At 38.4% G+C, this 23,640-nt stretch overlaps 1 protein-coding gene across 2 annotated transcripts; it reads right to left on the reverse strand.

Moving 5' to 3' along the window:
• Nucleotides 1-497: 497 nt before the first annotated feature.
• On the reverse strand, nucleotides 498-21,741 carry ZNF326 (zinc finger protein 326). 2 transcript variants are annotated; one of them, NM_001006533.3, is made up of 13 exons: nucleotides 21,632-21,741; nucleotides 21,085-21,159; nucleotides 15,583-15,709; nucleotides 13,114-13,519; nucleotides 10,237-10,435; nucleotides 9,682-9,716; nucleotides 8,696-8,783; nucleotides 7,166-7,280; nucleotides 5,990-6,137; nucleotides 5,681-5,780; nucleotides 5,005-5,135; nucleotides 3,798-3,893; nucleotides 498-1,225 (listed from the first exon to the last, which is right to left on the reverse strand). In NM_001006533.3, exons 1-13 carry the CDS (start codon nucleotides 21,645-21,647, stop codon nucleotides 1,061-1,063), a joined length of 1,701 nt encoding a protein of 566 aa, NP_001006533.2. In that variant the 5' UTR covers nucleotides 21,648-21,741; the 3' UTR covers nucleotides 498-1,060. The 2 variants fall into 2 exon arrangements, with proteins under 2 accessions (NP_001006533.2, XP_015146124.1); XM_015290638.4 differs by lacking the exon at nucleotides 21,085-21,159.
• Nucleotides 21,742-23,640: the final 1,899 nt, after the last annotated feature.

Raw genomic sequence — 23,640 nt, forward strand, 5'->3', positions numbered from 1 at the left:
TTAATCCTAATCTTAAAAAGGAGAACAAATTTTTAAGAGATCTAGGGTGGACTTAGTTATCTGAAGCTTAGAAAAGCTTAAAATTAAAAATATCTTAAGCAAGAAATACTGTTCAACCAACTGAAAGCTTGGCGTCTTTCAAACAAGCCATGCTAACTAGTAGCAAGCAAATGCCACTCTCTGGCTTTGTCACAAGTACGCAGCAATGGTTACAATTTAACACAAACTTTCTCCAAAAGAAAGGAGCACAAACTGCATATATGATGAGATTTTGAATAAAATCCCCATGATGGCAGCAAGAAATTATGCCATTATTTCTATTAATTTCATCTAAATATGATAAGGCTAGGTGTAGTCCAAATGCATAAAAAGAAACAAAAACAACAAACAGTAAGATTAACTTCTAAATAATCATAGCATCAATTAAGATTTGATTCAAAACTTGTTTGGTAGCCTGCAAGGGGAAATCCTTGAGACACTTAACTATAAACACTTCAAACATTTCTTACATATTTTATTTCTACAAACCGGTACATTTTATCACAAAAAGCTATGAGGCATATTATAACACATATTCTATTATACAGAGTGCAATGCAGTTCCCAAAACAGCCACACTCAACGGCACAATTTTTGAAGTTTACTCTTTCTGCATTGAGGTAAATATAAGCTTATGCCATTTAAAACAGCATTTAAAATATTTACCCCTAGACGATCCTTCCAAATGATTTGATCAAAAACTATTATATCCAACTTTCAATGCACACGTCAAAAAAATAGGAAGCTTAAAAAAATATACAACACAATGTTTAATCAGCTTTAACAGTCAGTTTGCTATAAAAAGCTCAACTAAAATAATCTTAATTTCATTTTGAACAAAAATCAGAAACACAGAGGAATTATATAAACAAGTTCTCCACAGAATGGAATGCATGCATAGGGTGGGCAGTCTTCAACAATGTTCATCTGAGACTATTAAAAAGTCTAGCCACTTTAGAGCAGAAATAAAAAGCCGTTTTGCCCTCCCTCCCCCCCATTTTTTTTTTCTCATTTTCTTGCATTTAATTATCTTCAGTGTGGTCTAAAGTAAAATCAGTTTGCTCTTCAGTTTCTTCCTCCTCTTCTTCTTCCTCTTCTTCCTCGCCCTCAGCTGGCTCTTCAGCCTTGTCTTCCTCTTCTGTCTGCTGCTCCTGAGCCTGATCGTTGATTTCAAAAGGATTTTCACCCTGAAGGGGAAAGTTTAAAACACTTTAAATATTTGTTCCAAACAAACTCAAACAATGTTTATCATTTCAGTGATTGAAGCGGCACTTAGAAAAATCCCAACTATATAAAACACAAAATTCAGCACTCAGTAAATTCAAATTACATTTTAAAATTTCTGAATCTTTTTATTAAGACCTACAGATGCTTCCTTTCCTCCAAAACTCAAATCAAATCTGGATATTAAGAAAATCCCTTCTTTTCTTTATTCACCGTTAATTCCAAATAACTCTACCAAAGGCAAACGATTCCATAACTAAAAAAATTAAACGTGGAATTACACTGAGTAGCCTGAAATTCATTTCATTGCTGATCCAGAAAAGTTATCAAGCAGATATCTTAGAGACTACTTTGAATATATTACCATTCTAGTTGCTTTTTTCCTCTATTTCATAGGATAATTGTGCACAAGATGTACCTCTACTTTCACTTTTTTCAGATGTTTAAATACTATGAATAATCAATAATAAAGAGCAACATGAAATATTAGGAGTTTCTTTGCCCCTTCATGTTCAAACAGCTGATAGAGTGACTCTGATGTGAAAATGACACCACCAGCTAGCTACATCAGGAGTCACAATTTTGCACAGAGAAACCCAGCAGTGTAATATGAAAAGAAAAAGAATGTCTTTGCTCATTAAATTGTACCAATAGTCATTAACAAAAAAAATAATCAGAAGTTGTTGACTGGCAGTTTTGTTCTTTTTGTCAAAGGGATTTATGAAATTCATTACCTGCCTTTCAGACTTATACCAAGTCTACTCAACAGTCTCACATGACTTCCCTGTTTCAATGCAGGGATATCCCTGCATATGCAGGATAGACAAAACCTTCTGAAATAATGGTGGGGTTTTTTTGTTTATTTTTCTTGATAATGGTTTTTATGAGTTCCCCCCTCCCCCCCATAGCCCATTGTCTTAAAACAACTGATTTTCAATTGTAAGCAGGGTTTCCTCCACTCCAGGAAAACTACAGGCACCAAATACACGTATCACGTGTACTGGTTCATGAAGTGCTGCATAAGACAAACAGACTCTTTCAATCCGCAGTTCTTTATACATTAGGATAAGTATGAGAGAAAATTGCATAACTAGAAGCTGTACACATCTCACTGAGCATGTGTGTGCATTATGTTCAAGGAACACCAACGGTAAGCACTCTGAAAATGCTAGTGCCCTCCTCGGAAAGGCAATCTTCCCTTTATCTATAGACAAACAGCAAGTTTCCATCCCTCATCCCACCAATCCCCCACTAGGGGGCTGTCAGGGACAACGCATATGCACATCAAGCCATAAAAAAAAAAAAACCAGCAGAGACAGTTAGAAATACATGGAAATATTTGCAGCTTTGCTAGCTGGTTGCCAGCTTTTTCTCCTAGAGAAGATGTCTGAAACCAATTCATGCATCCCATCATCCACAACTGCTCCGAGCATAACTAAATTTCATCTTCTAGATTACAGTTAAATTCTGCTTTGGCTCATACTTGTCATATTTCTGCAAGGCAAAACTGCTTTTTCTGAAAGAATCCATTGATTAGGCACAAGGAAAGTTATAAGCCAATTAATTGTAACTAAAAAAATAGCCAGCAGCATTACTACAAAAAGTTACATATCTGGACAGAAAAGAAAACAACATTTTTGCCAAAATGAATGCACCTATATTTCTCAAGCTGTGAATTTGCAATGCAGACTGCCAAGCCTTTTGAAGTTTTTGAATCACAACTACTTCCATGAATTCTAGAAATTCTGCAGAATATTAGACAAGAAGCATATACAGTACTTTCCTACCAAGTTCACGTAAGGAGTCTTTGCTTCTAAACAAGGATTAACTCATTTGTGAAGTGTTTTGTGTTCTACAGTTAATATTACATAAAGACACTGCTAATATTTTCCTAAAACTTGATTTCATATAAATGAGTGCTCAAATATTGACCAGATATATGTATAAATGCAAAATCAAAGATGTAACTGGTAAATCTGGAAGTGGTCACTTTTCCCTGGAAATAAACTAAGTTAATGCCTGTAGCCCCATGGTGCAGCTTGGTGCTCCTCCCCACCAGTGTGGGACAGGTGGTACTCAGAACTGGAACAGCTCGGCAGATCTGCATGCAGCTTTGGTTGACATGCTTGCTAAGATTCACAGGCAGCGTGGAATTAAAACTCAGAGAAGGCTGTTTGAGCTGTGCCTGGCTACGGGATGATTTCTTGTCTCCTTTTTGATTTATGTGTTCAGTGGAGTGACTCAAGGCCAGGCTGGGCCAGGCTCTGAGCAACCTGGTCAATGTGTCCCTGTTCATTGCAGGGAAGTTGGACAAGTTGACCTCTGAAGGTTCCTTTCAATGACTCTGTGATTCCATGATTTAAGACAGTGATGTGAGACTGGGAAAATACATTACAGTACATTCAGCGTGTGAACAACCAAGATGGCAGGAACAGGAGACAGAGCACTGAGATTAAATTCCATCCATATAGATGAAATGGTGATGTCACTAATGTTACAGGTGACAGCATTTTATTTTTCTTATTCACATCTTACCTTCACATACAGCTCATACCGTGCCTTGACTATTGGATTATTCAAGATACTGGTAGCAGTAAGAACACTCTCCCTTTTTATTTGTTCTCTGTAGGCCTAGGAAATAGAATTTACAGTGAATAACTACTATAAGCCTGTTCCAATTGTCACATATTTCAATTTGTGGTCTGTTTCTGTAAGGTAAATCATGAAAGTAATAGAACATCAGATGCTTACTCCTGGCATTTAAGTCTGAACTACATAATAAACTGAATTAAGTTTGATAGCATTTAAGTCTTATACAACAAACTACAAACAATGACGCACCTGTCTACTCCCAGTTACCTGTTCTCACCTGTAGACAACATATATATTTCTCCATCACAGCCTAATACAGTTCATAATTATAGAACCACAAGCAATATGTTAGTTTGGAAATCTAACTTATTGTGACAACTGAGATGATTTTTCTATCATGCTACCCTTTAACTCTTCTACCAACATTAGAAGCGTATTGTAAGCTGTAATGGGGTCCAAATCCATACTGCTGGTAATTCTACACTGCTCTCACCTTTTTCACATTAAAAGGATAACAGACAATTAAAAAAAAAAAAAAGACATTGGTACTGTTATCTTACTGGAAGCAAGTGTTATGTTTTACAGTTACAATTGAATAGGAGTCTGTGAATGGGAATTGCTGAGTCACAGCCTGAACCACTGATTGAGCACCTGGGGAAGGGTCAGCTGTGGGAGCATAGGTGAAGGCAATTCACCTGTGGGACCCCATTTAAGGGCTGACTGCCACTGGGGAAGGATCTCTTCCTGGAGATCCCTCCTTTGTGGAGTTTATTCCCGTGAGCCTAGATCTTTGGATATGGGTGAGCTGTTTGTCTCTGTTTCCATTCCACCACAATACTCTTTCCTACTGTAACAGTCTGACACTTCATGGCAGAAAAAAAAAAAATCCCCAAAAATAAAAACTTACAATTATTCCTGGGAGCCTTCTCAGAATTCACAACTGACAGCTATCAAGTACACCAACTTTTCATTAACTGTAGGTGTTTGAATGCCAGCTACTTCATGAGACGTCATGTTTACAAAGGGCATTCTAGACTTCTAGAGAAATGCTAATATAGTTTAGAAATGACTTGCTCTGCTCACCTACTATAAGATTATATCTTTACAATTATTATTATTTCTTCTTTTTAAGTAATATGCTGTATCTTACTTGTTTTCCTTTTGTGTGATCAGGAGACTTTAAGTGCTGCTGAACAGAACTGTGCAGTGCAGGAACATATACACTGCAAGCACTGCAGTGAACAGTCTCAACTTTCATCATATGGTCATCAGCAGTAACCCCTGCCAAAGAACACGCATCAAGTCATTAACATGAAATGTGTCATTCCAGAGGACTGGAAGAGGGATTAGTTATTCTATACCAGGAAAGTTAGAACTCTCAATTGTTAAACATGTCAAACTGAACCACAGGGGAATATTCACACAAATTCAGGCATCAAAATTAGGCTCACTGAAGATAACATTGAGAGAGGATTTATTTCATCTGGATACTCCAATTCCTTCTCTCCACAGACTACGTATAAGAGTCAGGCAACTACCTTTGATGTCTGAGGTCACAAAACATGAACACCTACTTGCCTAAATAGAGGAAAATAATGTTACAACAGTCAGAAATTTGAACTTTCTCAAATACCACCTGGTTTTTAAAGTCTACAATAACCAATATTCTTAACACACATTTCAATACAACAAATAAACCTTGAAACCCTCAACTTTTCACAAGGCAGCTGAGTTAGTTTCAGCCCTGATATTAGTAGTTTATTTTCCTTGTTTCTCCAAGCCTGATCTCCACAGTATGTGCTACCACATAAAGAGCATTTGCTCACCTTCCATGATATCTTTTTCAACAGCTTGAGCATTTTCTGTTTGGTTACTAGTCTGTTGTTTACGCATAGCTGTCTTCTTGAATTTATTCACCATACACTCCTACAGAGAATTGGAGAAAACAGTTATGCATCTAACATATCTACGTTCCAGTAGGAACTTATTGTTGAAATATTACTCAGAATAATATTAAATTATATATAATAACAATAACAATAAATTAAGCATATTTTGAAGACTAAATAATGCATTCTAACTATACTCTAATGTAGAAGTATTTTGCAAGTAAAAACAAAAATCTGTTGTCTTACATGAAGAAACTCCATCACTACTTTGTCAAATTTGGTTTGCTTCTGAATATGATCCAGTGTTTCCTGGTGAGCTGCGCTCTCCAGATGGGATTCAATTTCCTTTTCTTCAAATGTTCGAAATTTGCAAAATGAGCAAGTAAATGCCATTCTAGCAAGAGAAATGCAAGAAATAATATTACTATTAAAGAAGCATTCTTCCCTCAAAAGAATGAAGACTAATTAACTATCTATGTAGGAGAAAAACTGCTAGACACTTTAAAGTCATTAGCATGCTTCACTGTAGCAAAACTAAGATAAGTTATAGAACCACCTACATATTATTGCTACAAAACAGCTCACTATACATCTCAAAACTGAATGAGGTCAGTTTTTTTTAATTAGCTGAAGTCAGCATTAATATAAATCTGTTTAACTGAAATATATACCTCAAAAGCAGTACCATTCTAAGCTGGTTCTCAAGTGTTCAGTGATGCATTAGTGTGGAAGAGGTTAGCAATTCACATACTTCCTGATACAGTAGGGGTCAAGTAAATCATAAAATATCTTGGGTTGGAAGGGACTTTAAATATCACCTAGTTCCAACCACCCTGCCACGGGCAGGCACACCTCCCACTAGATCAAGTTGCTCAAAGTCCCACCCAATCTGGCCATGAACACTTCTCAGGGATGAGATACCCCCAGCTTCTCTGGGCAGCCTATGCCAGTGCCTTACCATGCTCATCATGAAGAACTTCTTCACCAATCCCTAATCAAAATCTACTCTATTAGAGAAAAACTGTTACCCCTTCTTCTCTCCCTGCAACCCTGAACAAAAAGTCCCTTATCTTTTCTATAGGCCCCTTTAAGTACAATAAGGCTGCCAATAAGGTCTCCCCCCAGAGACTTCTCTTCTACAGGCTAAATGACCCCAGCTCTCTTAACCTCATCATCCTTGTGGATCTCCTCTGTGCTCTCTCTAACAGGTCCACATCTTTATATGCTTTGGGCCCCAGAGATGAATATCCAGTCTTCTAAATCAAGAGATTTGGGTGCTGTTTATTTCTGCTTGTTTGTTGGATATATTTTTCACCTAAAATCCGTCCAAAAGGTCCCTTCAGGAACAAAGACATATTCTTACAGGAAAAGGATAAGGCAGAAGAAAACCAAAGCACACAAGACAGAAGTTACGACACAAACCTGTATCCATCACCATATTTCTCACTGTTTTTTTCCCTTCTACGCCTTTGCTTCTCTCTTCTGGCCTCAATTCGCCGCTTTTCCTCCTCTTCACTTTTACCTTCTCCTTTGGAATCTTAACATACAGAAAGATTTTAAAACATTATGTACCCCCCAAAAAATCCATCTTTCCAGGAAAAGTATTTGCCTTCCATGTTTCCACCACAAACACCCATGGAATAGTCAAAAATGCAGAGAAAGGACCTATACCAAAATGGTTTGAAGGCCTATTTAAATGCCATAGAAGTTCTCTTTCCCTCCATTACAGAAGACAAATTAAAACATTTATTTCAAACAGTTCTAGATTACACTCATAAAAGAAAAATCAGAGTAAATCAAATCCTATTCTGTTGTGCCTAGTTATTACAAGCCTTTCCAAGTAACCAGGAAAGGGCACAGAAGAAAACACCAGCAAAAAAACTTTCTTAAACCATCATCTAGTACATGTGTAAGAGTGTAGAAAAATGACTACAAAATGTTTTTAACAACACTGAAGACTTACAAAGACACAGATCTTTTGCAGAAGTGTACTTATGTTTACTTCTACTTCTAAAGCCTATAAACAGTGATAATATTAGAATATTATTCAGTGAATTGTTTCAGAGCCATAAAAAAGGAATTGCTTATTCTTGCTGTACTTATAATATATATAATATAATCTATCTGCATACAAATAGCAGCAGAAAGGAATGTACAGCAACATAATATAAGTAAACTTGTAAAAAACTCTGCAAGTTTAGAAGTGTCACTGAGATTGAAAACATTTCTAATGACTAACAGTTTACACTTCATTCCTGATTAACACTAAATCTTTTCATTTTGTAGCAGAGTTGAAAAAAATTGATCTGAGCCAGACATGAGAAAAACTTCTATCCAAAATTGTTGGGTTCTTTTTATTATTATAAAAGTTCATTAAAAAAAAGGCAAATTGAAAACAAACAACACCCAGAGTTCCCACAGGCCTCAGTATTTCAATTTTATTTAGTGTTTTACCACCAATCCCAGAAGCACCCAAAGAATCACTTGTACTGCTGCAGAAACAGTACAACTTTCTGTGGAGTAAAGTAGCCTGTATCTTACTCCTCAAGCTCATAAACTTAAGCACCCATCCTGTTACAAGCTGGGGAAATAGAAACCTGTGCCTACATACAAGCTGGTACCACACAATGAGGCTCCCACTTTCCTTCAGTGTACTTACACCAATTTTTAAGCAGTAGGAAAATATACACTATTTTAAAAATTACTAAATTTGGATAAAGGATCCAAAATGAGAATTAGAATGCAGAGACAAAATAAGCATGTAAAGAGAATAAGCAATGGATAGATGTTACAAACCATGCTCTTCTCCACGGCCTAAACACATAAAATCAAAAATGAGTCATGTTGTGCAATAAATATTAGAAGTCATACACACACACTAAATCTATTCACTCAGAGTCACACACAAAAAAACATCTATAAAACCTTACCTGACAAAGCCAACTGACTTACCTCCAAAAGTCTGATACCCAACATCATACGCATCTCTTGTAAAGTCTTCATATATAACAACTGCACCACTTGTGTCCACTTCAATTTCCTAATTTAAAACCACAAATTTCATGAAAAAGATGCGATGCCATTCTAAATCCTAAAAACAGTTTAAGTCACTTTAATTCAAATAATTTTCTACTTTCTCATTTTAATCAAATATGATAAAGCGTACAGAGTAACTACATATAGACTTAATGTACAACTACCTCAAGTTGTGCATTAATCTTTAATACATTGATATCTTTATGAATTAATTTCATAAGCAAAATACCACCTTCTATATAAGCCTTCTGACTTCCAACTCAAACTTATAAATACTTTGTTGAGAATACGTTAATACCTCCACTCAACAAGAAGGAAATGATGTTTCAATTTCAACACAGAGACAGGATATATACCCTGAGCTTCACAACCACATTTACTGTATACTGTTGCAACTCTTTCTGCAAGTGGGAACTAATCTTTGCACCTTACCAGAGACTATCTGTTAACAGTAACCTCCTTTCCATTTACTTTCTCTCCTTAGTATGTCTCATGTCTGACCCGTTCTCCTCATTGTAGTAGTTCCCATCATTTTGTACTTAAATTTCCTAACCCCAAGTATGTCACAGGTATGTGAAATCAAGCTGACTGCCCATAACAATATGGGAAGTGTTCACATCATAGCTGTATTACAAGAATAGCCTGTGAGTCTACAAATACATTTTAAATTCACTTTTCACAAGGTATAGCACAAGTTACACCTTTCATTCAAAATCAGTAAGATATTATGCCACCACCAAACTGAGACAGTTTAAGATAAAATGGAAAAAAAAAAGTTTACAAAAACTTTCATAATTAAGTGCTTAGTTTTTAAATAACTCTAGCTTAATAATTACCTCTATTAAGGCATACTGTACAAACTTTTAAACTAATCAAACATTTTCCAGTTCTGAGAGTCTTACCTCTATAGTAGAGTCCTGGAAAGATGACTTCATATCTATAAGCACAAAATGAGGAAGAAATAAATAGCACAGAACTACTGTTTAATATCACTATCAATTAATTTTAAAGCAGTTAAGTTATTCAGGAAAAAAAAATACCCTGCTTTTAAGACAGTCTACACCTACAATTTATCATATTTTAGCAGCACTAGAAATAAAACCATAGAAACAAACTAACCACACTTTTAGAAACAATCACTGCTAACTCCAAAAACCAAGAAAGTAGTAACTTTTTGAGATAGGTTAGACATTAAAAATGATATTAAAAAACACTGAAATACATCCCATGTTGTGTGCATCAGTTTTCCGTTACTTGACATCCACTTTTTAGTTTTCAGTAACATTATATTGCTCAGAGCATCTTTCAGTGTAAGCCTTAATAAACTGCACTAAGCCTCTCAATAGTTACAACAGTTACAAAATAGCACATGCAGACTTCTTTCTGAATATTAAAAGTAAATAATTGGTAATGAATGAGTAGTAATTTTAACTTAATGCTGGCACTTCATCACTTACTAGATGATTTTTTCTGTGTCAACTTCAAAATAGGTTTTGTCATTTTGGGTTTCTTGATAAATGTCCCACCAGGTTTGTTGTATGGCTGTGGCATCATTTTCCTTTTTATTCCTCTTGCAGCAACTGCTGCAGGGCTGGGTTTGTTATGATAGTCAACAACAATTCCAGGTCTGTGCATTCCTCCAAAGTCACCCATATGCTGGAAATTTGTGAAAATACGGTATTAGTATATGAAATCAATAGAAATATAACAATTACTTGGCACAAGTGTTTACAATTAAACCATAAACTAAAACGTGCATTCTGGAGCAAAATGCAGGGGAAATTTAAGCTTCCAATTTCAATGTTTTGTGCAAAGGCTGTGTGGGTGTTTGTCCAGTAAAATATATACACACTTTTATATATATAATATATAAACTATGTTTCTGCTTATTCAGAACCATTGTGCAAGATGACGAAAATGCCTGTGAGTCTCAGCCTAGCATCTTTGCTTCCCTCTTCAGATTTTCTATATGAAAGACTTGTCCTTCTGTGAAAAAAACAGAGCTAACCAAATCATTTTTTCCTACACTCAAGTTAACAGCCATTAAAAAAAAAAGACAAACTTCTTTATGCCCAATGATCAGCGACTGAAAACTTAATAAAGAAGGTTGTCCAGCGATAAACTTGAAGGAAGCTGAGTCTCTCTTTTAATTAATCATTCCAGGATGATGCATGACAGTGAATTCAAAAGCTGTGCTTTGTACAGAAACCATGTCACAATAGGAATGAAAATTCAGTGGAAAAACTAAGCCTTTCTATCATACCTGAAATGCTCTACAGACATTTAAGGACATCTGTTTACAAAAACAACCTCTCTGAGTAATCTGAAGAGGGACAAATGAGATAGCCATTTTTTTCCAAAGTGCTAACTTTTTTCTTAGTACTAGCTCAAGTATTTCATTAATAAAGGGCAGAAGAGAGCCCATTGACTGGTTGGGTATATTGGATAAGCAGAAATATTCCCATCACTGAGAGAAGAAAATTACTGCTACACTAGCAAAGTTAAATGAACATGAAAATAACTTCAAACATACTTTCCACAGAATGTATACCCATTTTATTAGCAGATTTTAAATCACAAAGTGAATGTACCAAGTTACTTTTCTTAATCAGAAGTCCATGCACAAGATCTCCACATTAATTTATTTAGTTGAGATAGTTACAGAACTACCTAGCATGTATATTTACACTGTATGTATACAAATTTGATCTGAATTAGGCACTTGAATAATTTCAAGTACTTTTTTTTTAAAAAAAAAAAACAGTATCTATTAAAGGTGCAATGCATTTTAAATATAGTAAGTGGTTTAGTTCCTATGTAACAAAGGACAATGCAGAGGTCTACAAAAGATAGATTTAAAAAAGCAAAAACAAAAAAAGAAAATAAGGCTGCTTGGTCAAAATTTTGCACAAAACTTTCAGATCCAAACGAGTTCTGAAAGGATGGCATCAAAGCTTAGGAATCAAATGCTTTCAGCTTGACAAGAAAAGAAATAAGATTAGACTATTTCTAATACCGTGCTACATGCTAGCTAGTAGCCATGTGCAAACCTGAGCTAAAATTTGAATATGGCAACTACAGTATACAAGAATGCTGCAAAGTAAACCTTCTGAAACAAAACCAACACACAATTAGGCACTTTAAAAGAACAGTAAAAATAAACAGATAGTCTTCCTCTACACTTCAAGCTACAAACAAGTTGTGAAGTTTAACATTAAAGAATCTCTTCCCAAAAAAATATGGCACACTTAATTTTAAAAGTTAAGTTGCATCTAGAGGCACAGGCAGAAAAGTGCTCACTGAACACTTTGTGCTTTGAAATTAATATATATATATATATATATATATATATCGGAATTGAGATTATAAAACCAATGTAAAGGGACACCATCAACTTAAAGTTCATACTTCTGTGAAGATGATTTCTTGATTCTCTCCAACTTTTCCTCTAACTCATTTAACGTTAAGTATTACTGCTCCAAACTGTCTGTGATCCACTATTTGTGTATGTTTAATACTGACATAGTTTTTACATCCTATGCTGGAAAAGAAGCCACTGAAAAAGAGTTACAACATAGAGCTGCAAAATAAAATACATACAATTAAGAGGACTAGGAACATTATCTGGAAATCAATCTCAATCTGTGAAAGAATCTGATTTCAAGTTGATGATGCCCCTTTTAATGATGCTTCAATTTTAAATGAGAATCACTGTAACAGCTAACCACCTACCTTCACAATTTCCTCCTCATCATTCCTTCAATACACAAGTCACGTGCATTTTTCAGTATATAAGCACATGTTGAACATATTAAAGATTTAGCTAAGATTTTTACCTTTACAGGAAACAAAAACTACTGTAGCATTCACAACCTGGGTTTTATTTTATTTTTGTTGCATATACATTGCACCTTTAACCTACTCAAAACTTCAAATGGCTTTGAGTTAAAACTTTTACAATATTCAAGAATTTCCCCACCAGCAAGAAGGACGCTAGTGTTTACAAGGAAAAATGCAAGTCCTTTTAATCCCTTTTAGACCAAACCTATTGCTTTTATCTTCACCTTTCACACAAAAGGAGAGATTTAATAAACCTTATCAACTAGTCTTCTATTACTCATTACTTTCAAAAGAGAAAGAGACTGAGTTCTACTTGAAGACAGCTTCAAGGGGGTAAACAACATCGTCAACCATGATAGTTTGCTTGGAAAAAAAAAAAAGACAACAAAAACACAACACACTGTATTGAACAGTGTATGAATTTTATAGCAGTGGTCTTGAAAGGGTTTAAAAGAGTGTCTATTGAAAAGAATCTGAAAAGATTCTGTACTTACTCCTCGGCCTCGGCCTCTGCCTGTTGATGGTCCTCCAAAAGCATCATAGTTTCTGCTTCCAAATCCACTTTCAGGATAAGCAGGCGTTCCTCTCCCCCGAGAGCCTACAGGTGCAGGCTTCATATGGGGTGAAGAAAAACTGCTGTAGGAAGAGTAACTCTCTCTTCCTCTGTCCTCCATAAACCCAGGCCTCAATTTTGAACGGGAGTAAGGTGCTTCCCAGCTAGACCCGCCCTGGTTTCTACCTCCGAAAGAGTCAAGGCTATTCCGGTAGGAGTTGTCAAATCGACCACCATAACTACCTCCGAAGCGGCTTTGTTCGGGTTCATTATAACCATAGCCAGATCTGTACAGATCTCGCCCACCCAGAGAAGACCCGGAGTCGTAAGACTCATAAGGTCCAAACCTGGAAAAGTTGCACAGTGAGGAGAAAAAAAAGTAAGCTTACTAATGTTATACATTTCAAAAGACAAGTTATCAGTTGACATTTATCAACTAAAATCAATTTACTGCTATACTGGTCTGTACAGTTGTGTTATTGTTTAATCTTGATTAGGGCTGGGCAAATGACACTGTGACCAGATAGAAAGCTATCTGAGCCATTTTTGCTACCAAGAATTCTAAAGTTCAGTATGCATGAACTTTGCTTAGTTAAAATTTTCAGCAACATTTGCTAAAATATAATTAGAGCCCAGCCCTAGTCTCATGACAATAATCACCTGCAGACATTCACAGGCCAGTCAAACTCTCCTTTCTTCAAAATCATGCCCTCATAGTTCAACAGTTAAACAGCAGTTAAAAGGCAGCTTAGCTCTCAACTGAGAGAAAAACATTCATTATTTTTTTTAGTGGTACAGTTGTGAGTCTTAAACATCCCAGAACTCTGATTTTAAAGAAAAATTAATTGCTCTTCCATTCATATTAATACTTTTTGGAAATCTCCTTCCCTGTAATATACAGTATCCCATTAAAGGTTCGCCATCTTCAATATACATATATCTTTTGTTTGCAGACCATTAAGTCTAGCAACTCAGAATTTTTAAAGTCTATCTCAATGCATACACAGTGAACAAAAATATAGCCTTTGAAATTTCACAGTAAAGAAACAAGGAGCTGAAATCTTTAGCTATTTACTAAGAGTTTGTTTTACTTTAGGAGAGAGTCAGGCTGAAGATCGTCTGTACTTGTAACCAGTTGGAAGGGAAACACATAGTATCCCTACAGAGTTATAGTAGGCGATTCAGAAGGAGCTGGGATAGACAACCCCTTGACTGATAAAATACAAACTAGAACAGACTCAGTGCCTGGATCTACAGGAAACTGAACATCTTCATTTTAATATATCTTGGTCTCAGAAGACCCAGAACTACACAGAAAATGACACTATCTATAGAAAGAGTCCATGCACAATATTACCGTTACATGGCAAGAGTTATTTCTATGTTCAAAGTCATTCAACATCAATCATATGCAGATTACTGTATGGTAGGTACAGCTCATTCCTGAATCTCTGCTCAGACTTTTAAGTCAATCTTAATGCTCATCAATAAACAAATTAAACTGAACTAAAATGTTTAACGGAACCATGCAGCAAAACACAACATTTCTGCAGCCTACCTACTTAGTTCTGTCCTTGCCCAGTGGCACTGCAGTGACTACAAACAAGAATCATAGTGTAGGCTGGCTACAGTCAGACAAGAATTCAAAGGCGCACACAAGAAAACCATCAGATTATCAAAGTTTTCTTCACGTGTTATTTCCTCTGAGATAGAATCACTACTCTGAAAAGCCTGCTTTTTTGAATATGATACTGAAACCTAAATCAAATCAGCTGCTTATCACTGTTTTTTGGATGTTTTTTTTTATCTGAAAGAGCAACAGGAATAACATCCTAGCATTAAATGCACAACTTTAAGACCACTGCATCAGAAAATTTATTTTTAGACCAATCCATCTAACAAAGCAGCCTAGAACATGCACGCAATTTTGAGTGTAAACAGTACCTGCCAATGAAATAATCTGGACATGACTTTCAGATTCAACACCAAGATCATTTGAGCACTGCACATTCAAACCAAAGAGCACATACCCTAAATGTTCCTTGAAAACGGAATGTTGATAGATTCAGTCTAAGGCACTAAACCAATTAGGTCTAGTCTGCTATGTCGGACACAGTATGTCAGGCCAATCAGCTATGAATTACTAACCATTACAAAAAAAAAAATCCATTTTCATTCAAAGATGCATTGTTTCACTGTCAAACATTTCCACAAAAAATGGTGATTGATACAATCTAGCTTTTACAGTTTAATATTTGCCAGTAGTTAATAAATACGAAGATTCAGAACAAAAGCGTTCATAAAAAAATCATAACAACATGCCTCAGGAACACTTAAGTTAGAGAGCAGAATGATTTAAACTTAAAATTGGATTTAATCAATCCTTGGGAGAACTGAAGGATCATTTTACCTGTTACCACCACCACCACCTCCTCCGCCTCCACCTCCATGACTCTCCATCCCATAGGACTGGTTAAGGTAAGAGTCCATGGATCGTGGGCCACCATAGCCTCCATGCCCATAATCACGGTCCATGTCTAAAAAAAGAGCAGAAAAATGTTTATCAAGAAAGCAAGAAAGAAGTCTTATTTAGTAGTCTAGCTTATATTCTTAAATAAACCATTTAATCTTTGCCACAGTGCTTACAAACAAAATTCCAAACTTTCAGTTGTGAGTTAATTTCAACACTGTGCTGAGGGAAGCCGTGCATCTTTGTCGTCATACAAACACCTCTTAATTGAAATTAAGATCACCTTTTTTTTTTCCCCAATAGAATAGATCAGGATTACTGTTCCATCAGCTGGAGTTCAGACACAAGTTAAATTAAGAGAACTAGAATGAAAAAGCTTGATGAAAACATTAGAAGTTAGCACAGAACGATGACCACTTCCCGCTGTCTAGTATGACACACAGTTCACAGACACCTGGCCATACAACGCCACAAGAAACAATTACATGTTGACAAAGGTGCCAGTTTGAGGTCACAACGCATATCATGCTGTTGTGCAGACACTGTAGATGTAGGCTCCAGTCAAAAGAATTTTCTCCATTCTAGCACCAACAAAAACCCACCACAACCAGCACTGAGTTGCAGCTGACCAACTCCACAAAGATGGCTGTAGTTTATAGCTGAACTGATGTCACTTTACGACATCTTCGTATCTTGTAAGGAAGACTGGCAAAAGAACCAAGTTTCTCCCCAGCACTGTAAGTCCTCTGTAAAAGCTCTAAGATAGCGTCATAGATCTGCATAACAAGCATGATCCAGTCTGCCCATAGCATATACCATTTGCTCTTCAGCAGCATCCCAGTGACCCAAACTGTTTCCCAGTGCTGACCAACACTAACATCTGGCAATAGCCTGTCAAATCAAGCCTCTTAAAAAAGGTAATGCAATGAATGACAGTCAGCAAGCGCAGGAAGGGTAAAAATATAACCACAAAAAGACTTGCCCACAGTGACAAGAGAGAGTAGTTTCTAGATTTCAAAATCTCCAAGTTTAAGACAGGCTTTTCCAGACCAGGACAGTAAGCTCAGTTGAAGTAGTAAGAAGTAATGGTTGGACTGGATGATCCTGTGGGTCTTTTCCAACCTTAGCTATTCTATGATCCTAAGTGTTCCCCATTTAAAGAAACATAGTAATTCCATAGGGGTATCAAAATCACGGAAATAACTGTAGCAATGAACTAAGTATATACAATATTTTCCGTTTGTAACTTCTTGTTGGACCAAAACAATGTTGCAAGTTATTCTCTTACATCCCTTAAGAAAGAAAACCCTGCAAGTAGTGTTTATCTGATTATCGCACTGTTACAGGGATGTTCTTAAAGAACCTGAACAGTCTCTAAGAAATGCAGGTTTGTTGTTGCTGTTGTTTCCTTTCAGTGAGCACAGGCACTTTTTAGAAAGTTAAGGATGATACTTCTAGAACTCCGAAGTCACACTGCACACTCCTGTATTTGGAGCTTACAACAAAGACACAGCAAAGCAGCAAAACAGCTGCTGAAAACACTAATCACGCATCACACACCAACTTCAGGAGTAAGAAGTTAAACTAAGGAATCTGATAGGACTTCTAACATAAGCACCCAACATCCCTCCCACGCAGACTTACTGCACTGCCTTTACCTACACTGTATGACTTAACAGAGTTGAAAGAAGCACAAAGATGTGACACGAAGCGATCACCTGCACTGTTCCCTATAAGAAACTGGAGGTAACAAAAGAAAAAAAGAACCAAAAACACAAATTGGGTGCTTTCTCACAAAACAGATACTTAAGTCCCAGAGCTGCTCTTTGACAAGCTGTTTCTGAAAAGCTGCATGGATTTCTGTGGTACAGAAAGTTTCTAAGCTACTAATCATGCAAAGCATATAAATGTATCCAAGAAATACTGGTGTTACTCTTTTCACATCCCCAAGTGGACAGTGTGACATGCAGGACGTTGGCAAGGCAGGAAGCAGACAACTCTTTGACCTGATCTGAAAACAGGTGCTTTTATCATCTTCTTCCAACTTTATCATTAGCTGCTCCAGACTGTTGAGCAGAACCTATTGTTCCAACCACTGGCCTCTCACTTGGCCATTTTGCCAACCACAAACTTAACAAAAGAAGATTTATAACATTTATGCTTTGCGCCCAGAGCTTGGCAAAGATATTGCATTCAAATAACAAGTGTAATGTCTCCTAAAGCACTAAGCTCTTGTTTACTTTGAAATGTGTTCTCCAGATAGGCTTTATCCTAAGAGGGGAAAGGGGGAAATATAGAAGCCAGTAAATGTTATCTGCACATAGCCAAATAAGAATCACTTGTACAGTTTTGATTATCACAGTCTCAAGATGAACAGCCTATGAGTTCACAAACCTGACCGCCAACATCAACATCCCACTGCACTCACCACTTTTGATTCTCCTTCTGCTCACTAAAGCCAGTCAGCCAGCGAGCATAAAAACATCTGCACAGAACAGTCTTTTCAGCCTGCAGCCTGCTCCCCAGTCACTGTCACGTTAGCATCAGCTATCAGCAGCAGCAGAAACACACAGAAGTTGACTATCAGTGTAAACTATTAAAGCAAAATGGGAGGATATTTCACATGCTAAAAGAACATGTACTCAAACGCTGGGGGGAAAAAAAACACAGCTGAGAATCGTATTACAATGTCTCATACTGAAAAGAATTCAGAAGATTTTTACTTGGATTTAAGTTTAAAGAGTAGCTGTTTAGAAAGGAAAGCTTTGAAGAAGTACTGTAGCTGTGTATCTATGAATACTTCCAAGAGAAAAAGAAGGAAAGAGGAACTGGTTCACAGGCGCTCCTGAAGTTCAAAAAGAGAGTAAATCTCTGAACTGATGAAGTCACTGACAAAGTATCTGAAACGGTTTGATGGAGAAATGCATCAGGTTTTGGCATCAGCAGCCTCATGCACAAATACAGCTGGATGAATGAGACGATGAGCTAAAGTACAGGAATAGAACAGCAAAAAACAATTCCATTTCCCATTTCCAAGTTATATATAAGGGTTCCTGGGGAAAGGGAGAAAAGTTAAGACAACAGGGGGAAAAATACATTACCTCTAAGATTAAAAAAATGGATCACTAAAAGACAAGTTCAGTTTACAAATTAAAATATAAGAGTACGTGTACTCCTTCAGCTTAAGGAAAGAAATGAAAAAATGCCCAATCTAGTGGAAGATCATTTAAAATTGCTGCAAGATGATGTCTCATTATACAGCAAAGAAAAATCAGTTTTCCTCAGGAAGAGAAGTAGGATGATAAACACGTAGTAGATAAGAATAAGGTTCCATTGGTACAAATGACTCCAGGAGACAGGGATGCTTGTAAAGAAAAAAAAATAATATTAGAAGACAATGAAAACATTCACAGCACAAAGAAGTGATATAGTTTCCAACAGCGTTATCCACATGGAGCATGCAAGAAGGGAGAAAGTTCTTGCACTAACGAATAATGAAAAATTTCAGTAAAACGTAATCTCAGTAATCTTAAAACAATACAAACAATTACAGATCTGAAATAAGATCTACTTGTCTATAATATTTTTCATTTGTAAATCACAATAATTACAACAAGGATCCGCTGTGCAACAGTAAGCAGCTTTCTTTCCATTTACACCTTTTTTGTTTTTTAATACTTTAGGATCACAACCTTGTCATTAGGTACAGAAGATTTTAGGCATTATTAAGTCCCACGTAAACCAAAGCACCATGTATATGAATGTTAGGATTTGCAGCAAAAGTCATTTTCCCCTCCGGATTACCAGGACAATAGTTATAGAAACCAAAATATTAACACTGTCACAAAATTTATTCGACAGGCCACGTCATCCACGTCTCCAACCAAGTCATCAGCAATGGACAATGGCAGAATCACAGCCATCAACAGCCATCCAACGAAACGCATGCTTCCAACTGGCTACAAATTTCCAACAGGAAGAACTTAGCCAAGACCCAGGCAAAGATGAAAGCACTGAAAATTCATCCTCTGTTGCCATCTACTGGACCCCCTGCAAAATAGCCTTTAGCCCACTGTACAGAATCAGGGTAAAACAAAGGTTCATTCATTCCTTACTAACGTATATACAATGCACAAACATTAGCGTCAGATGTTTAAAGCTGCATTCATCATAATTAACTTGTTTAATTATTATAATTTTACATTTAAATGTACATTTAAAAAAAAAAAGAGTGTTAGAGAGGTACATTGAAGTAATATTCTAATTGTACAATATACGTTCCATCAGTTACTTCTCATAGGATGAGCCTAGATTCATTTTAATGCTACTATCATCGGATCTCAGAAAAATAGGTTCTGGTTATTGACTACAGTTAACATTCCAATAAGATATTAAAAACTGCCAATTAAGAACCTCTTCTACAAAATATCTAAGGGAAATTTAATTAGGGATCGATACAGGAATTTTACAAAATAGGGCCAGAGTTTTTCATTATTTACTTATTTCATTCTGCAGACAGCTAAATTCAAACACAGTATTACTGGCAAAAGAGCTAAGACTCAAGGAGTATGTCATAAAAACAATCGTACTGCAACCAAAGATGCTTCTGTAATCCATGTCTACTCCACATAACAGCCAGCAAGTGCATCAAGAGATCCAATAATAAATACTTATTCGGTGATATCTGTAAATGAAGCTTAGGTACAGTTTATGGCAAAGGTTTTATATTGACACATCAACAACTTTTTGGTACTTGCTTGCATGCTGGCATGAAATGTCAGAATTACTTGAGTCTTGCTAAACTCATAACCTTACTCATCTTACAACTGTGCATTCCTTTCAGCTGTATGTATGCAACGTTTTGATAACACATAAACAAAAGCTAACTTCTGCTCTATCACATTTATTCATATGCTTTCTGTTTTCCTTCCCAAACTTGTACAGTAACTTAAAAAAAAAAAAAAAAAACCTATCTTCTGCTTTTTCCACAGCTGTATAAAAGGGGGAACCATCCCCAGCATCAACATGATGGGTTGACGGTTGGGCAAGACGATCTTAGTGATCTTTCCCAACCTTAATGACTCTACAATCCTTAAACCTCATCGATACCCCTTTCTTTTCAATATAAGTTGCGAAAATAAAACACAGTAGTCCCTAAGAAAGCAAATTACTGACTTATGCAAAAAGCACAGTCATAAGAAAGTCTGTATTCCCCCCATCCCCACTCCTCGAACACCTCAGCTCTGACTGGGAACGTGCAGGAGCCCATGTTGACATGCCCAAGATGAACATCAAGCCAGCTATCCTCTTCCAGACACAACATCTGCAGTCATACCGCGCCACATATTTCTAATAACCCTTTTTTAATTATTATTATTTCTGTAAATACTGACTGTTCAGCCCCAACGCTTTTTACAGGTTAGATTTATTTATAGCTCATACCTGAGACTGACCCACTGGGCATGTTCACACCACAATGCATGGGGGTATCTGGGAATCTCCAATCTCTGTCTTCAGCTGGAGAGGATGGGTCAGTGAGAATGACTTAGTGCTTAGCGAGAGCTGGAGGGGAGAGACAGGGAGCCGCGGCGGAGCGGCTCTCTCTCCTGTCGGACCTCCGGTCTCCTGACACGGCCCCTCACGGAGCTCGCCCCGAGCTCCCCCCGGCCCGGCCCTGCCCGCGCCCCCGCCCGCCGCCCACCCGCCGCCCGCTCGCCCCCCGAGGGCCGCCCCCGCCCGCGCCGCCCGCACCCTCCCGCCCGCGCCCCGGGAGGCCCTCGTCCCGCGCAGCCCTCCCGCCGCCGGCCGCCGCCACAGCTCCCCCGGCCCGGGAGGGGCGGCGAGGAGGAGGACGAGGAGGTAGGTGGTGGTGGGGTTCCGTCCTGCGCGGAACAAAGCGGCCGCTGCCATTTTGAGACGCGGCCGGACCCCGCAGCAGCAGCGGGAACGGCGGCCGGGCCCTGCCCTTGCTCTGGGGGTGCGCTCTCACCTTCCCCGTAGTCCATGGCGGCGGCGGGCCCTGCTCCCTGCTCCCACGCAGCTGGCGGCCGCGGCAGCGCGGCGGCGACTCCGGCTTCTGTCAATGGCGCCTTCCACCACAACGAGGCGGGGCGGACCCTGGCGCGGCAGCGGTGCGACGGCGCGCGGAGATTGGCCCGTGTGCCTCGTCACGTGAACACCCCGGCCTGAAAGGAGAAGGTCCGTGCCGGCGGCGGCGCTTTACGAGCGCTGCGCGGGGTGCCCGGATATGCGGGGTCATGCGCGAGGCTGCGCGGCCGCCATGTTAGGTACTGGCAGCCGCCATTTTACGTTATGGCAGCGAGCCTTATCGTGCTTGGAGGCGCACCGGGGTTATCAGCGGCGAAACAGCTGCAACTTTGCCGCGCCTTTCTTCTCCCTAACGTGTTCTTGGCCCTCAGTGAAAACACAGGGGCTATGGCAGAAAACACTCTCCTCCATCAATTTGATGGGAGTGAGCAGCTAGAGCTGCCTCCCAGTGCTTCACACAGTGTGGTGGGGAGCCCTATCCTGTGGGCCATGTCAGCTGCCAAAGGGGCTGCAGCTGCTGCTTTGTGCCAACGCGTGGCACAACCCATCGCCTTCATCTGAGGTGCAGCTTGGTGATGTTACAAACCACCAGCAGAGAGGCACTCACACTGTCCCGTTGTCCTGCTCCTGCAATGTCTGTGCTGCCCTTGTGTGTTGTTGGCCCTTTGGGGTGCCTCGGGCCTTCCTGGGGCAAACTAGTAAATAACTGTGAATAGAAGGCCTTAGTTTCGCTCTTTTACCCCCAGATAGTGAACACAAGTAATGCCGTGATGAAACACAGCCCTTCTTGGGCATTAAAATTCTCACTTAAGCCATCTTCTCCCCTTCAATGAACCTAACGTGTATCCAGTTCCTCTGTAAATCCCAGAAGGAGGTATTTATCTTATGTAACAGGCTTCATGGAAACACTGAAACAGGACAAAGGTAAATGAAGACTTTGTTTCAACTCAGTTGCAAGGCGCCACTGCCCTCCCCTTGGCAGCCACGAACTTCAAGGAAAAAAGGAAAAGAGAAAAAAAAAGAAAAAAAAAAAAAAAAAAAAAACCTTTGCCCCAGACATATCGTCATGCAACAAAAAGTGAGTCCTGTGTGAGGGAGGATCACATGCAGAAAAACATTTCATTTCTTAATGTTTTATACATCTCTGAAGGCATGGAGGGGAAGCATGTGAAAGCAGCAATGGGCACATCTGACACAGAAAATCTGGGGCTCTGGTTCTAAGGTCAAGTTACAGTCATAATTTCAGGTTGCATAATGGCAAGCAAATTCATTATCTCTTTATTTCTTAACTTGTCAGGGAAAAGGAACTTATTTCATTCTTCAGTAGATGACAGGCTTGGATCAAAATCTGCAGTTCTACATCTCTGAAGTAATAAAAGCCTCATTGCAGGAAAGGAAGACATGACTCACCCAGGTCCACAGTCCAAGCTTTTTATTAAACTAAAACCTGGGTCTGGTATAGCAGTCAGACATTTTCCCTCCCCAGGCTCTAGATGGCAGCAGATGCGAAGTCACAGGCTTAGGAAACAGCTGAGTGAGGAGCGCTGTAGCCTGCGGATTTCCTCGATGAGCATTCTGCTAAACCTGAGCTCCTGTCTATTCCCCATGATCACGGGAGAAATACGTGCAGATAAAATTGATAATCCCATCCAAAATGTCTTTCTCCTATATCTTCTCAGCCAAAGATATACTTGGGCAAAGCAGTGATTTCTAGGGCCAAACAGTACATATACTGATTTGTTTGTGCACTCATCCATTTACATATGCACTATTGTGCAAAATACAAGAGTTTCTTGCATCCTCCCTTGCTTACAGCTGGGAGGAGTGGCTGACACACCAGAATGCTGTGCTAGCATTCAACAAGACCTGGACAGATTGGAGAGTTACACAGGGGGGAACCTGACAAGGTTTACCAAGAGCAAGTGTGGAAGTACCTACATGATCTATTGT

Source organism: Gallus gallus, chromosome 8, assembly GCF_016699485.2.
Source record: "Gallus gallus isolate bGalGal1 chromosome 8, bGalGal1.mat.broiler.GRCg7b, whole genome shotgun sequence".
In the NCBI taxonomy this organism is placed as follows: Eukaryota; Metazoa; Chordata; class Aves; order Galliformes; family Phasianidae; genus Gallus; species Gallus gallus.

Bases quoted from the DNA above. Each gene is read 5' to 3' on its own strand.
- ZNF326 (NM_001006533.3), bottom strand. The intron at 9,717-10,236 runs GTAAGTGATGAA...TTGTGCTTATAG, and splicing joins GACACAGAAAAAATCATCTA to ATATGAAGTCATCTTTCCAG. The intron at 8,784-9,681 runs GTAAGACTCTCA...GTTTTAAATTAG, and splicing joins TCCAGGACTCTACTATAGAG to GAAATTGAAGTGGACACAAG.